This window comes from Nerophis ophidion, linkage group LG20 (assembly GCF_033978795.1).
Source record: "Nerophis ophidion isolate RoL-2023_Sa linkage group LG20, RoL_Noph_v1.0, whole genome shotgun sequence".
Lineage (NCBI taxonomy): Eukaryota > Metazoa > Chordata > Actinopteri > Syngnathiformes > Syngnathidae > Nerophis > Nerophis ophidion.
In genome coordinates this window covers 8,634,157-8,651,265 of record NC_084630.1, presented here as the reverse complement: position 1 = coordinate 8,651,265, position 17,109 = coordinate 8,634,157, and the positions used below count along the sequence as shown (strand labels likewise).

Sequence of the window (17,109 nt, the reverse complement as noted above, 5' to 3'; positions counted from 1 at the left end):
ATACGTTGCCTTGATTTTCTAAACCCTCCTACTTTGGCTTCTTTGGTCTCATCGCACTCACATTTCCATCCCTGCCCCACCACCATCACCAACACTATCACTCCCCACTCCCCACCCCACCTCTCCTGCAGTCGTCCTCTGTCAGCAGTGACTTTCAGCATCCCATTTGGGCTGGACAGTGATGTTGATATTGTCATGGGAAACCCAATAGATTCTGTGTTTCGCTCTGTCAGCACGGACAGCCTCAGTGCCGCCGTCCCAGCAACGACGACGTGTATACCCTACAGCCCCGCCGAGGACCTCAACCATCTAGTCAGCGCCGCGGCACCATCACAGCGGTCTTCATGGGCGCCGCTGGGAGAGTTGCCCACTATTGAGGAGGCGCTTCAGGTGGTTCCTTCCCCTGGCGTTAAGGATCGAAAGAAAGGAAGGACTGCAGAGAAAGGTGTCAAGGGGGTGTTGGCAGCCAGGCCAGAGCCCAGGTTGTGTCCCGAGGGCGCCCCCGCCGGTTTCTTTCTGCATTGCCCAATGGAGGACAATCCTCAGCTCAGTAGCTCTGCCCCCTGCCGTTCAGGAGTCATGTACCGGCCGGTCGGTGGAGAGGCTAATGGCGTGGTGAGGCAGGAGAGGCCATCACGAGCTTCTGATATGTCACGTGATGATGACTCTGTACTGCGAGATGGCAGCGTAGACTCATCGGAAGCATCTGACGACGTTCCCAGAAATGCCCCTGGTAATATGCGACCCAGTAGAGGTCACCACAGCGCCAGCAGCAGCCCGCGCATGACAAGCTTCGCTGAGCGACGAGACAGCAAAAGAAGACATACAGTAGCTACTGGGGAAGACTTGACCACTACCCCAACCACCCCTGGAACGCCACTCACACCCTGCACTTCAGGCCAGCAGGACAGCCCGGGAACTAGAGTTCCTGAGCCGGGCTCAGAAGCCTGGGAGCTAGGGGCTCGTCTGGAGGAAAAACGCAAAAGCATTGAAGCTCAAAAAAGACGGATTGAAGCCATATTTGCCAAGCACAGACAAAGGCTCGGAAAAACCGCTTTCCTTAAAATAAAACGAGAGCAAGGAGAAGGCGGAGGAGAGGGATCAGAGGTTGACAGTCTCACCCTGGAGGAGCGCCTCACTCACATGGAGGAACAGCTAAAAAAAGAGGAGGACAAGGAAAAGACAGAGAACAAAGCAGACAAGGAGAAAGCCATGCCATCCGTCTCCAACCCACCTCGGTTAGAGAAGCAGGTCACATTCTCAATTGACAGCAAGAAAGGCCAAGAGAAAGGAGGAGAGGCCGTTCTTGTGGAGTACAATGAAGTCGTACAGAAACTGAGTGAAGCTTTGCAGTCCCTCCAGAAAGACATGCAAAAGCTAACTGAACAGCAACAGCAACTTTTGGGCAACCAAAGACCCAGAAGCTCATACAAAGCCACTCCAAAGTCAAAACCTAAAAGTAACTCCAAAGTACCCACCAAGACCCCTCCCCATACCCCCACAAAGACGCCCCCAAGAACGCCCACCAAAAACCTTAGTATGAGCATTAGCAAAGCCTGGATGATACCCACTGGTCCCAATACTTCTTCCGTCTCCTCGCCATCCCGTCGGACTTCCGCTCTCTCTGTATCACCCTCACCAAAAACAGTCACCTCCTCCTCCTGTCCTGCCCCTCGTACCAAGATCCACACCTTGTCCACGCCACGCAGTCCCAAACACCAATCCCGACCCCAACCTCAGCCACGACCCTCAGAGCTCAAGTTCCCCCCTCTTAATCGTGTTTTGACGCCGACTTATAATGTCGACAGCCTCCCTCATCTGCGGAGGGTTTCCCCCAGCAAGTGTCAAGTGCAAACCTCGTCTTCCTTCCGCATTGGCGGGCCTCGAACCCCTCAGGAGTCCCCCCAGCCTGCACCGCCACCTGATGAGAGCACCTCGGACACTGGATCGAGTGAGACACCCACCCAGTTCAGCTTGGAGCTTGAACAAGAAGATGTTGAGGCAGCCGAAGGGCAAAGGGCCTCGGTAGTGCCCATACCTCCTCACCAAAGGGTTGACAGCAGCTCTGGCGCTCCCTCTGAATGCTCCTTTGAGAGCGAGACCTTATCTATTTCTGCTGCATTCAGCACGAGAAGAGATGGAGTCAGAGCTGGAGATGAAGGGAAGCATGGCAGCATGATCGAGGTGTCACTTTCTTCTCTTGGAGAACCAGACGGGGTCAGCGATGAGCCAACAGATCTTTCTTCTGATTCTATGAGTGACCGGATAGAATCTGCAGCGGAGATGGGCATAGCCCTTGCTTCTGATGCCACAGAGCAACTGGATTTGGCCATAGAAGCGGGGAACTCTTTAGACCAACAAACTGAATCCAGTCAAGAGCAGGCAAAAGTGGACACTGTGGAACAACTTGGAAATAACGGTGAACCTGGAGCCAGAGGAGGCATAGGATTTTTCTTCAAGGTGAGTGCTACTTAGAAGAAGAGTTTTTTTTTGCAAATCTTGTTGTGAAAACAGATGGGGGTATCTGCAGGAGGACGGACTTAATGAAGGGGAGATGGCTCAGCGCAAAGCTCTCCTTCTAGAGAGGCAGCAGAAGAGAGCAGAGGAGCTAAAGAAGAAGAGACAAAGTCAAGAACAAGAACAGGAAAAAAGGCAAGTACCACTACAAAAACAAATGTTACCAAATCTAAACTCACTTTCCCTTTGTCCCCAGACCACCGTCTTCCGATAAGACTGCAGCCTCCACTTTTAATACACTACCTGTCGGAACCATCTCTCCTTCCCCTACCCCTCCGGCTACTCCAGGCCGCCGTGGAGGTTTCACACGAGAAGAGTATGCCCGTCGCCAACAGCTAAGGATCATGGACAACCTGGACAAGGTGCTGCAGCAGAAATCCACAAGCCAAGGTCGATCGCCTGTGAGGAAGACCCGAGCGCGTCCTCGCAGCGTGACCAGGGAGGAGAAACCGTTGTCTCTGAGCCCCGCCAAGAGAGCAAATTGTAAAAAAAAAAAAAATGTCTTCAAGTTAGATGAATGCAAATAATTTAATGACCGTCACCTTGTGTTCTTCCAGCCTCCAAGATGACCAAGTCTCACTCGTCACTCAACCTGGCAGCTGCCGATGAAAGCAATGGCGGTGATAAGAAAGTCCACAGGTGCTCATTCGATCTCTATGTTCAACATCCTCCATGAACCAGGACTTATAAGGTTGTCAAAAATATCGATACTTAGATACCAACACACAGAAAATGCATAGATACCTTCTGTTTTTCAGTATAGTTAGTACCAAATACTGTCCAAAACTATTTTGTTGCTGAAACACGTCAGTTATTGGTGTGAGCATCGAGCCTGACTCGGCCGGGGTTTGAATTCACGACCTACCAATCTCAGGGCGGACACTCTAACCACTAGGCCACTGAGTAGGTTTTAGTAATGATTATAATAATGATTATATAATTATGATAATAATTAGCAAGTCCGAGTCCATGGTTCTCGCCCGGAAAAGGGTGGAATGCCATCTCCGGGTTGGGGAGGAGACCCTGCCCCAAGTAGAGGAGTTCAAGTACCTAGGAGTCTTGTTCACGAGTGAGGGAAGAGTGGATCGTGAGATCGACAGGCGGATCGGTGCGGCGTCTTCAGTAATGCGGACGTTGTATCGATCCGTTGTGGTGAAGAAGGAGCTGAGCCGGAAGGCGAAGCTCTCAATTTACCGGTCGATCTACGTTCCCATCCTCACCTATGGTCATGAGCTTTGGGTCATGACCGAAAGGATAAGATCACGGGTACAAGCGGCCCAAATGAGTTTCCTCCGCCGTGTGGCGGGGCTCTCCCTTAGAGATAGGGTGAGAAGCTCTGCCATCCGGGAGGAACTCAAAGTAAAGCCGCTGCTCCTTCACATCGAGAGGAGCCAGATGAGGTGGTTCGGGCATCTGGTCTGGATGCCACCCGAACGCCTCCCTAGGGAGGTGTTTAGGGCACGTCCAACCGGTAGGAGGCCACAGGGAAGACCCAGGACACGTTGGGAAGACTGTGTCTCCCGGCTGGCCTGGGAACGCCTCGGTATCCCCCGGGGAGAGCTAGACGAAGTGGCTGGGGAGAGGGAAGTCTGGGTTTCCCTGCTTAGGATGTTGCCCCTGCGACCCGACCTCGGATAGGCGGGAGAAGATGGATGGATGGATGGATTAGCAGTCATTCGCGGCTTTAGCACTTTGGCCCTTAGTGTCTAAGTATTGAAACTTTATCCAGAGATGGATGAAACTTCCATTCATATATCCCCCTTCTTCCGCTTATCCAAGGTGAGGTCGCGGAGGCGGCAGCCTAAGCAGGGAAGCCCAGACTCTCCCCAGTCATTTGGTCCAGCTCCTCCTGGGGACGGAGCGGCGAAGTTGGGAGAGTGGTCATGCCAGCAATCTGAGGGTTATTGGTTCAATCCCCACCTTCTACCACCCTAATCACGTCCGTTGTGTCCTTGGGCAAGACACTTCACCCTTGCTCCTGATGGGTCCTGGTTAGCGCCTTGCATGGCAGCTCCTGCCATCAGTGTGTGAAAGTGTGTGTGAATGGGTGAATGTGGAAATACTGTTAAAGCGCTTTGGGCTCCTTAAAAAGGGGTAGAAAAGCGCTATACAAGTACAACCATTTACCATTGTACCATTTACTTGGGGGATCCCGAGGCTTCTCCAAGCCAGTCGGGAGACATAGTCTTCCCAACGTGACCTGGGTCTTCCCCGTGGCCTCCTATCGGTTGGACGTGCCCTAAACACCTCCCTAGGGAGGCTTTCGGGTGGCATCCTGACCAGATGCCCGAACCACCTCATCTGGCTCCTCTCGATGTGAAGGAGCAGCGGCTTTAGTTTGAGTTCCTCCCGGATGACAGAGCTTCTCACCCTATCTCTAAGGTAGAACCCCGCCACCCGGTGCACAAAGCTCATTTCGGCCCCTTGTACCCGTGATTTTGAAATTTAAAGGCCTACTGAAACCCACTACTACCCACCACGCAGTCTGATAGTTTATATATCAATGATGAAATATTAACATTGCAACACATGCCAATACGGCCTTTTTAGTTTATTAAATTGCAATTTTAAATTTCCCGGGAGTTTTTTTCTTTAAAACGGCGCGTAATGTCGACGTGTACGCTTGACGTCACGGGCTGTTAGGAAATATGAGCGCTGCACACACACACAGCTAAAAGTCGTCTGCTTTAACCGCATAATTACACAGTATTTTGGACATCTGTGTTGCCGAATCCTTTGCAATTTTTTCAATTAATAATGGACAAGTCAAAGTAGAAAGATGGAGTTGGGAAGCTTTAGCCTTTAGCCACACAAACACACGGTGATTCCTTGTTTAAAATTCACGGAGGTGAAACTTTCCTATGGATCGCAGCGAACATGAATCCCAACCGAATGTCAACCAGCAGGTTTCGGTGAGAAAATTCTGGTAAAAAGTCGCTTCTCACCGGATATCAGATGAGCTTGTGCCGCTCATACAGCTGCCGTCGACTTCCCTGAGACACTAGCTGCGTCAAGACAGCCGTGGACACACCCCTCCGACTATCAGGTAAACTTAAACTCACTAAAACATTAACAACACAATAGAAAGATAAGGGATTTCCAAGAATAATCCTAGTAAATGTGTCTAAAACCATCGGAATCCGTCCCAATGCAATCGCTTTTTTTTCTTTCTTCCTAGTACATCGCTAACAATATCCTCGAAACATGAATCTTTCATCCTCGCTCTAATTAATGTGGAAATTGTCGTTTTCTCGGTCCGAATAGAGGCTCCCATTAAAATCAATGTGAATATGTGAGGAGCCATCAAACATGTGACGTCATCGTCTGCGACTTCCGGTAAAGGCAAGGCTTTTTTTATTAGCGACCGAAAGGTGCGAACTTTATCGTGGATGTTCTCTACTTAATCCTTTCAGCAAAAATATGGCAATATCGCGAAATGATCAAGTATGACACAGAACGGACCTGCTATCCCCGTTTAAATAAGAACATCTCAATCAATCAATCAATGTTTATTTATATAGCCCCAAATCACAAATGTCTCAAAGGACTGCACAAATCATTACGACTACAACATCCTCGGAAGAACCCACAAAAGGGCAAGGAAAACTCACACCCAGCAATGGATGTCGAGCGGGTCTAACATGATACTGTGAAAGTTCAATCCATAGTGGCTCCAACACAGCCGCGAGTGTTCAGTTCAAGCGGATCCAAGACAGCAGCGAGAGTCCCGTCCACAGGAAACCATCTCAAGCGGAGGCGGATCAGCAGCGTAGAGATGTCCCCAACCGATACAGGCGAGCGGTCCATCCTGGGTCCCGACGAGCGGTCCATCCTGGGTGTCGACTCTGGACAGCCAGTACTTCATCCGTGGTCATCGGACCGGACCCCCTCCACAAGGGAGGGGGGGGACATAGGAGAAAGAAAAGAAGCGGCAGATCAACTGGTCTAAAAAGGAGGTCTATTTAAAGGCTAGAGTATACAGATGAGTTTTAAGGTGAGACTTAAATGCTTCTACTGAGGTGGCATCTCGAACTGTTACCGGGAGGGCAGTCCAGAGTACTGGAGCCCGAACGGAAAACGCTCTATAGCCCGCAGACTTTTTTTGGGCTCTAGGAATCACTAATAAGCCGGAGTCTTTTGAACGCAGATTTCATGCCGGGACATATGGTACAATACAATCGGCAAGATAGGATGGAGCTAGACCGTGTAGTATTTTATACATAAGTAGTAAAACCTTAAAGTCACATCTTAAGTGCACAGGAAGCCAGTGCAGGTGAGCCAGTACAGGCGTAATGTGATCAAACTTTCTTGTTCTTGTCAAAAGTCTAGCAGCCGCATTTTGTACCAACTGTAATCTTTTAATGCTAGACATGTGGAGACCCGAAAATAATACGTTACAGTAATCGAGACGAGACGTAACAAACGCATGGATAATGATCTCAGCGTCTTTAGTGGACAAAATGGAGCGAATTTTAGCGATATTACGGAGATGAAAGAAGGCCGTTTTAGTAACGTTTTTAATGTGTGACTCAAAGGAGAGAGTTGGGTCGAAGATAATACCCAGATTTTTTACCGAGTCACCTTGTTTTATTATTTGGTTGTCAAATGTTAAAGTTGTATTATTAAATAGAGGTCGGTGTCTAGCAGGACCGATAATCAGCATTTCCGTTTTTTTTGGCGTTAAGTTGCAAAAAGTTAGCGGACATCCATTGTTCTCATTTCAGTAGGCCTTTAATTGTGGAAATTAAAAGGTATTGGTAATGACTACTGCAACTCTGGCATGGTGACTGTGGTGGACGTGGCCTGCGCGCCTGCGGGTAAGCGGGGTGTGTTAGGGCCGGCTTCGAGGTTGGCGGCAGGTGAGTGGATGACACAGCTGAAAGTGTTCATCTAATCACCTGTCGTTCTGTTAAAAGGCGGCGAGAGAGAGAGTTGGGCAGACGACAATGCCGAAAGGCAGAGAGTGACATTGGGAAGTGAGACACTTGCTGTAAAGCAGAAAATATTATTGAAGGAAATAAATATTGCCGAACTTGGAAGCAGGAGACTTCCACAATTTGCAAATTCCGGGCTCTCGGGACCACCAAGGACTAACATGACAAGCTTCCAAGTTCGACAATATTTATTTCCTTCAATAATATTTTCTGCTTTACAGCAATTGTCTCACTTCCCAATGTCACGCTCTGCCTTTCGGCATTGTCGTCTGCCCAACTCTCTCTCTCGTCGCCTTTTAACAGAACGACAGGTGATTAGATGAAGACTTTCAGCTGTGTCATCCACTCACCTGTCGCCAACCTCGAAGCCGCAGGCCACGCCCACCACAGTTACAATCATAGTACTGTACACGTTTGAAGCCATCACCCTGACTGGGTCATGTCATTTGGCAGCCGACCCGCTTCGCCTTCTGGAAATGTGACACCAAGTCGGCTGGCCAAGCAAAATGGAGACTGGGAAACTGGTTCCAATGGAACCTCGCCTGCTCCGGAATACACGGGTACGTAGTCTGCCAGCACAGCTTCAGAAGTACGCATGGGTTTCAAGCGATTTAACAACAACAACAACAAGCTTTGATGTTTGTGTTTTCTGGATCAGGTCCAAAGCTCTTCAAAGAACCAAGCTTCAAGTCCAACAAGTTCATCATTCACAACGCTTTGTCTCGCTGCTGCCTGGCTGGGAAGGTCAACGAGGGCCAAAAGAACAAGATAGTGGAGGTGAACGTAATGACTCATTGTGTCAAGGCCAGACCACCACACCACATGCACGGTGATGTCAATATGTGGCCTCACTCTTCTACTCCTGATCACTGCACATAAAAGGGGGAAATTTGTCAAAACATGCACCCTTACTGTGCCTTTAATTTTCTGACAAATACACCACATGGTGGCGCTGTTATTAAAGTTGGACCCCACCAATAGGGATGGCTATGGTTCACTTTTTAACCGATCCGATACCAATTTACGGTACCTGGGAATCGATGCCGGTATACATTTTCGGTACTTTTGTATGTGTTTATAAATGTTAAGACACATTTAAAACATGTTGAATGTTCTACTTTTCAGTAGAAGATTTAAAAATGAGCTGATTATGATAACTGCGCTGCTCGGTTGTTATTATATCTTCTTTTCTTATTAAATTTTGAGTCTCATTTGGAATGCAGTGGCTCTTCCAAGACATTAGCTGGCAGTACTGTGTAGACCAGGGGTCCCCAACGCGGTGCCCGCGGGCACCAGGTCGCCCGTAAGGACCAGATGAGTCGCCCGCTGGCCTGTTCCAAAAATAGCTCAAATAGCAGCACTTACCAGTGAGCTGCCTCGATTTTTTTTACATTTTATTTCTTTACTAGCAAGCTGGTCTCGCTTGGCTCGACATTTTTAATTCTAGGAGAGACAAAACTCAATAGAATTTGGAAATCCAAGAAAATATTTTAAAGACTTGGTCTTCACTTGTTTAAATAAATTCTTTTATTTTTTTACTTTGCTTCTTATAACTTTCATAAAGACAATTTTAGAGAAAAAATACAGCCTTAAAAATGATTTTAGGATTTTTACACACATATACATTTTTACATTTTAAATTCCTTCCTATCAATGTTCAAGTATTTTTTATTTATTTTATTGTAAACAATAATAAATACATTTTAATTTAATTCTTCATTTTAGCTTCTGTTTTTTCGACAAAGAATATTTGTGAAATATTTCTTCAAATTTATTAATTCAAAAAAATTATTCTGGCAAATCTAGAAAATCTTGAGAATCAAATTTAAATCTTATTTCAAAGTCTTTTGAATTTCTTATAAAATTTTTGTTCTGGAAAATCTACAAGAAATAATGATAATCTTTGTTAGAAATATAGCTTGGTCCAATTTGTTATATATTCTAACAAAGTGCAGATAGGATTTTAACCTTTTTAAAACATGTCATCAAAATTCTAAAACTAATCTTATCAGGAAAAATTACTAATGATGTTCCATAAAAAATTTTTTTCAATGTTTTCAAAAAGATTCGAATTAGCTAGTTTTTTTATTAATTTTTTTAATTTTAAAGAGTCAATATTGAAGATAAACTATGTTTCAAAATTTAATTTTCATGTTTTTCCTGATTTCTCCTCTTTTAAACCGTTCAATTAAGTGTTTTTTTCATCATTTATTCTCTACAAAAAACCTTCCGTAAAAGGAAAAAAAATACCCATTTTTTTAAATGTATATATAGATTTATATATTAAAGGTAAATTGAGCAAATTGGCTATTTCTGGCAATTTATTTAAGTGTGTATCAAACTGGTAGCCCTTCACATTAGTCAGTACCCAAGAAGTAGCTCTTGGTTTCAAAAAGGTTGGTGACCCCTTTTTGAAACCAAAAAGAGCGACAGGTGATTAGATAAGCAGGCCCAGGTGGGCCATCTACGCACCTGTTGCTGATCTCGAAGCTGGTCCTGGCACAGCCTGCTTCGCTGCAGGTCCGCAGGCCACGCCCCCCTCCACAATGGCCAATTCATCCTAAATGGGGGAAAATGTCCCGGAAAACCTGAAATTCTGGGAAATCTGGGATTTTGTAAACTTGTAAAGGGAAAGCCCGCGATTCCCGAATAAGCCGAACGGTTTGAAGTTGGAACTTTTTGAATCAGGTGAAAAATGTGGAAGGTAAAGACCGCCAAAATCAGGAGAAGAAGACGTTTAATAAACAGATGAATTTTGGTGTAGAAAACCATATGTTGCTTTGGAGCATTCACACAATTAGGATTGCATGTCTTCCGAAGCTTTTTGACCGCAACTCATTGGGGGCGCCACTAATGTCCTATTTTCGGTCCTGGCACACCCCGCTTCGCTGCAGGTCCGCAGGCCACGCCCCCCTCCACAATGGCCAATTCATCTTAAATAGGGAAAAATGTCCTGGAAAACCTGGAATTCTAGGAAATCAGGGGTTTTTAAGAATTTGTAAAGGGAAAGCCCGCGATTCCCGAATAAGCTGAACAGTTTGAAGTTGGAACTTTTTAAATCAGGTGAGAAAATTTGGAAGGTAAAGCCCACCAAAATCTGGAGAAGAAGAAGTTTAATAAATAGATGAATTTTGGTGTAGAAAACCATATGTTGCTTTGGAGCATTCACACAATTAGGATTGCATGTCTTCCGAAGCTTTTTGACCGCAACCCATAGGGGGCGCCACTAATGTCATATTTCCGGTCCTGGCACACCCCACTTCGCTGCAGGTCCGCAGGCCACGCCCCCCTCCACAATGGCCAATTCATCTTAAATAGGGAAAAATGTCCTGGAAAACCTGGAATTCTAGGAAATCAGGGGTTTTTAAGAATTTGTAAAGGGAAAGCCCGCGATTCCCGAATAAGCTGAACAGTTTGAAGTTGGAACTTTTTGAATCAGGTGAGAAAATTTGGAAGGTAAAGCCCACCAAAATCTGGAGAAGAAGAAGTTTAATAAATAGATGAATTTTGGTGTAGAAAACCATATGTTGCTTTGGAGCATTCACACAATTAGGATTGCATGTCTTCCGAAGCTTTTTGACCGCAACCCATAGGGGGCGCCACTAATGTCATATTTCCGGTCCTGGCACACCCCACTTCGCTGCAGGTCCGCAGGCCACGCCCCCCTCCACAATGGCCAATTCATCTTAAATAGGGAAAAATGTCCCGGAAAACCTGGAATTCTGGGATTTTTGGGAACTTGTCAAGGGAAAGCCCGCGATTCCTGAACAAGCTGAACAGTTTGAAGTTGGAACGGTTTGAATCGGGTGAAAAATGTGGAAGGTAAAGCCCGCCTAAATCTGGAGAAGAAGAAGTTTAATAAAGAGATGAATTTTGGTGTAGAAAACCGTATGTTGCTTTAGAGCATTCACACAATTAGGATTGCATGTCTTCCGAAGCATTTTGACCGCAACCCATAGGGGGCGCCACTAATGTCATATTTTCGGTCCTGGCACAGCCGCTTTGCTGCAGGTCCGCAGGCCACTCCCCCCTCCACAATGGCCAATTCATCTTAAATGGGGAAAAATGTCCCGGAAAACCTGGAATTCTGGTATTTTTGGAAACATTTTCAAGGGAAAGCCCGCGATTCCTGAATAAGCTGAACAGTTTGAAGTTGGAATGGTTTGAATCGGGTGAAAAATGTGGAAGGTAAAGCCCGCCAAAATCTGGAGAAGAAGAAGTTTAATAAACAGATGCATTTTGGTGTAGAAAACCATATGTTGCTTTGGAGCATTCGCACAATTACGATTGCATGTCTTCCGAAGCATTTTGACCCCAACCCATAGGGGTGCCACTAATGTCATATTTCCGGTCCTGGCACACCCTGCCTCGCTGCAGGTCCGCAGGCCACACCCCCTCCACAATGGCCAATTCATCCTAAATGGGGAAAAATGTCCCGGAAAACGTGTAATTCTGGGAAATCTGGGATTTTTGGGAATTTGTAAAGGGAAAGCCCGCGATTCCCGAATAAGCTGAACAGTTTGAAGTTGGAACTTTTTGAATCAGGTGAAAAATGTGGACGGTAAAGCCTGCCAAAATCTGGAGAAGAAAAAGTTTAATAAATAGATGAATTTTGGTGTAGAAAACCATATGTTGCTTTGGAGCATTCACACAATTAGGATTGCATGTCTTCCGAAGCAGTTTGACAGCAACCCATAGGGGGCGCCACTAATGTCATATTTCCGGTCCTGGCACACCCCGCTTTGCTGCAGGTCCGCAGGTCACGCCCCCCTCCACAATGGCCAATTCATCTTAAATGGGGAAAAATGTCCCGGAAAACCTGGAATTCTGGGATTTTGGGGAATTTGTAAAGGGAAAGCCCGCGATTCCCGAATAAACTGAACAGTTTGAAGTTGGAACTTTCTGAATCAGGTGAGAAAATGTGGAAGGTAAAGCCCGCCAAAATCTGGAGAAGAAGAAGTTTAATAAATAGATTAATTTTGGTGTAGAAAACCATATGTTGCCTTGGAGCATTCACACTATTAGGATTGCATGTCTTCCGAAGCTTTTTGACCGCAACCCATAGGGGGCGCCACTAATGTCATATTTCCGGTCCTGGCACACCCCGCTTCGCTGCAGGTCCGCAGGCCACGCCCCTTCCACAATGGCCAATTCATCCTAAATGGGGAAAAATGTCCCAGAAAACCTGGAATTCTAGGAAATCTGGGATTTTTTGGAACTTGTAAAGGGAAAGCCCGTGATTCCCGAATAAACTGAACAGTTTGAAGTTGGAACTTTTTGAATCAGGTGAAAAATGTGGACGGTAAAGCCCGCCAAAATCTGGAGAAGAAGAAGTTTAGTAAATAGATGAATTTTGGTGTAGAAAACCATTCACACAATTAGGATAGAATGTCTTCCGAAGCATTTTGACCGCAACCCATTAGGGGCTCCACTAATATCATATTTCACTCTTTCCTCCTCCAACCACAGGAGATGGAGAAGAGCCCCGCCAACCACTTCCTTATCCTCTTCCGCGACTCCAGCTGCCAGTTCCGAGGCGTCTACACCGCCAACCCCGACTCCCAGGAGCTCATGCGATTGGCCGGCGTGGGGCCCAAGACAATAAACGGCGCCCAGGTGGAGTCCATGTACAAGTACAGCTCGGACAGGAAGCAGTTCAGCGCCATCCCCTCTAAGACCATGGGCATGAGTGTGGACGCCTTCACCATCCCCGGCCATCTGTGGCACGGGGGAGGCGCGGCGGGCGGAGGCGGCGTCGGAAGCAGGAGGGCGAGCCTCACCAAGAAGGCGCTGGTGTCCAAGTGACGGATTCTACAAGGTGAGGTGTAACCCAGAACTTTAGACGGTCAGAAAAAGAACTCTCGTTGATTTCGGAGGACGTCCTGTTCGAGACGGTCACCGTTACAGGTTTTTCAGCAGGTGCGCGGATCGAGAGTCTTATTGATTTTACACGGTGCCTGACAGTGGAGGTATTTTGAACTGGACCCCAGATGACGGAGAAAAATGAAGACCGAAGGTCAGATGAATGGATGTTGACGTTCCTTGACTGATCTTCAAAACCTTGAGGTAGTTTCTTAAACTCAAGGAGATGAGTGCGCCCGTCTGGAACTCTGTTGATCTCACTGGTTCTTCCCAAGTCCTTAAAACCTTCAGAAATCGGTATTCACATGTTACAGCCTTATTTCAAAAGAGAAGAAATTCATGTTTGTGACCCAAAATTCTACACACAATACCCCATGATGCACAGAACAGAGATTGAACCCTTCTGATTAAAAGTTATTGACAGAGTTTTAATAACTGCTCCGGTTTTGATTTTACGCGCCTTCAAAGAATCCCTGCGCAGAGTTTCCTAAAAAATTTCAATTTTGCCTCTTTGAGCTGTAATTTGAGCCCCTTTAAAATGCTTCAAAGTGCAAGTTAAAGCTCTACTATGCAAAGCGAAAGCCATTTATCAACAACATCCAGAAACGCCAAGCTGTAATTTGACCCCCTTAACATGCTTCAAAACTCACCAAATTTTACACACACATCAGGACTGGCAAAAATTGCCATCTTATAAAAAACCAAACCCCAAAAATCACAATTGCGCTCTAGCGCCCCCTAGGAAAAACACAGACAAAACTACTTGTAACTTTCGTTAGGAATGCCGTAGAGACATGAAACAAAAACATCTATGTAGGTCTCACTTAGACCTACATTTTAATAATTGACATCCTTCAGCAAAAATCAACAGGAAGTTGGCAAAGACCCCTTCAAAACAAAATTTTCCCAAAAAATGTCATTTTTGCCAGTGTGTTGATGTTAAGATATTACGCCAAGTTGGTAAGTATTTGTTTGCTAATAGTAGCTACTATCCATCCATCTTCTAACGCTTATCCGGGTTCGGGTCACAGGGGCAGCAGCCAAAGCGGTCCCGTCCATTGCTGCTTGCAGCTTTAATTTTTTAATTACATTTGTAAATTTATAAAAATGACAAAACATGTTTACTAATTTCTTTGTTAATGCACCTTTTGGCAGCATTTACAGCCTCAATTCTTTTTGAATTCGAAGTTTTTGCCCATTCCTCTTTCCAGCTCCTCTCAAGTTCCATCAGGTTGGATGGCAAGTGTTGGTTTCCATCCAGGATTTGTTTGTAAATTGCTGCATTCATCTTAGTTTAGTCAGAGAGGTGACCAAGAACCCGATGGTCACTCTGTCAGAACTGCAACATTCCTCTGTGAAGAGAAGAGAACCTTCCAGAAACGTACTCAGTGGCCTCGTGGTTAGAGTATCCGCCCTGAGATCGGTAGGTTGTGAGTTCAAACCCCGGCCGAGTCATACCAAAGACTATAAAAATGGGACCCATTACCTCCTTGCTTGGCACTCAGCATCAAGGGTTAGAATTGGGGGTTAAATCACCAAAAAGAATTCCCGGGCGCGGCTACTACTGCTGCCCACTGCTCCCATCACCTCCCAGGGGTGAACTAGGGGATGGGTCAAATGCAGAGGATACATTTCACCACACCTAGTGTGTGTGTGACAATCATTGGTACTTTAACTTTAAGAAGGACAACCATCTCTGCAGCAATCCACCAATCAGGCCTTTATGGTAGAGTGGCCAGACGGAAGTCATTTCTTAGTAAAAGTTTCCCACAATGCACCTGAAAAACTCTGACCACGAGAAACCAAATTCTCTGATCTGATTCTTTGCCGTGAATGCCAGGTGTCATGTTTCTGTCAGGTTCAAGCACTGATGACATCTATTAAACAGACAAGAAGCAAGGAATCATGCAGAGACAGAGTTAAATTTGGCTCAATGAGGAGAACGCATGGAGCTGCACACTTAGTCACTGTCTCGCCCTACGCTCTAAAGTACAGCTCCCGCGTCCCTCTATCTATTTGGGAGGTCCCCAGTCAACATCACTGAGACCGCCTCTAAAAAGCGTGACCACACATCTCATGCAAAGCTGCTCCAGTACGCACAATATGTGACGTAATGTGCTGAGGGCTTTGTGATTGCCTTGTCTCTGCTTCGTCTGCATGCTGTCATCTTATCTTCGTTGAGGTCCTGGAAGTCCTTGGCTGTTAGTGGGCTACAACAAAGATGACATCTGCGGCCGAGGCCACCCCTCGGACAAGAAGTTTTCTCCTTGCACAAATAGAAAGTCTAACGGCCTTTAAGCATAATCAATCAATGTTTATTTATATAACCCTAAATCACAAGTGTCTCAAAGGGCTGCTGCACAAGTTACAACGACATACTCTGTTCAGAGCCCACATAAGGGCAAGGAAAAACTCACAACCCAGTGGGATGTCAATGTGAATGACTATGAGAAACCTTGGAGAGGACCGCAGATGTGGGTGACCCCAGCCCCTATAGGGGAGACCGGATGCAATGGACGTCGAGTGGGTCTAACATAATATAGTGAAAGTGCAGTCCATAGTGGATCTAACATAATAGTGAGATGAGAGTCCAGTCCATGGAGACCATTCCGAGCGGAGACAGGTCAGCAGTGCAGAGATGTCCCCAACCGATGCACAGGTCCACCCCCGGGTCCCGACTCTGGACAGCCAGCACTTCATCCATGACCACCGGACCTAAGAGTTGTGTGATAACTCAAACATAATTATTCTAACAGGAAATCAGGCCAATACCATCCCTACAGCATCATGGTGTGGGGGTGCTTTTCAGCAGCAGGAACTGGGAGCATCGTTAGGATAGAGGGAAAGATGAACGCAGCAACGTACAGAGACATCCTGGATGAAAATCTATTACATTGTCATTATGAGTCTGTAGAATTGAATGAATGATCTTCCATTTTGGAATAAGGCTGTAACATAACGACACGTGGGGAAAGAGAAGTGCTTTAAATACTTTCCGGATGCACTGTAAGTCAGATCAAGAATCGTAATGAACAAGGTTGTCATTGATGTGCATGAAGACATTTTTTGCATTTGCTATACAGTAAAAGGCTTTAGTCAAAATGTCTGTTAAGGAGATAATTACACCCGCACGTCACTTTTATACATGATTGCAACCGTCAGGATGTTTTTTTATCTACGTTTTTATTTAGTCCAGCATCCTATCATGAATGATGTGTCATAATGATGCGGGGGGTGGGGGGGGTTGTCGTTACGTGAGATTCAACCTCTTCTTTCCCGGTTGCAAAATAAGGACTTGCAAATGAAGCAGATTTTTATTTTATTTTATTTAATTTTTATTTTTTTCAGGACACTAGAAACATGAAGGTTACTAACTGGGGGCCGTCTATCATCCTGTTCTATTTAGGAGTGCAGGCGAATAAAGATGGTGCTTAAGAAACCGACTTTCATCTCTGGAAACATCTATGATCAAGTTGTGAAGTGAAGTCAATCAATCAATCAATGTTTATTTATATAGCCCCAAATCACAAATGTCTCAAAGGACTGCACAAATCATTACGACTACAACATCCTCGGAAGAACCCACAAAACGGAAAGGGAAACTCACACCCAGTGGGCAGGGAGAATTCACATCCAGTGGGACGCCAGTGACAATGCTGACTATGAGAAACCTTGGAGAGGACCTCAGATGTGGGCAACCCCCCCCTCTAGGGGACCGAAAGCAATGGATGTCGAGCGGGTCTAACATGATACTGTGAAAGTTCAATCCATAGTGGCTCCAACACAGCCGCGAGAG

General features: G+C 46.0%; 1 protein-coding gene across 5 annotated transcripts in view; it reads left to right on the top strand.

Moving 5' to 3' along the window:
• Window positions 1–16,756, top strand: part of LOC133538695 (calmodulin-regulated spectrin-associated protein 3-like) — a 69,570-nt gene extending 52,814 nt beyond the window's left edge. For 4 of the 5 annotated variants that reach the window (XM_061880411.1, XM_061880409.1, XM_061880410.1 and 1 more), the window contains 7 exons: window positions 132–2,460; window positions 2,531–2,652; window positions 2,714–3,000; window positions 3,075–3,156; window positions 7,905–8,011; window positions 8,110–8,228; window positions 12,921–16,756. In XM_061880411.1, coding sequence (XP_061736395.1) covers window positions 132–2,460; window positions 2,531–2,652; window positions 2,714–3,000; window positions 3,075–3,156; window positions 7,905–8,011; window positions 8,110–8,228; window positions 12,921–13,256 — 3,382 coding nt within the window. In that variant the 3' untranslated portion in view covers window positions 13,257–16,756. The remainder of the gene's footprint in view (window positions 1–131; window positions 2,461–2,530; window positions 2,653–2,713; window positions 3,001–3,074; window positions 3,157–7,904; window positions 8,012–8,109; window positions 8,229–12,920) is intronic. The other variant, XM_061880412.1, reaches the window with a different exon arrangement.
• The last annotated feature ends 353 nt before the right edge of the window (window positions 16,757–17,109 follow it).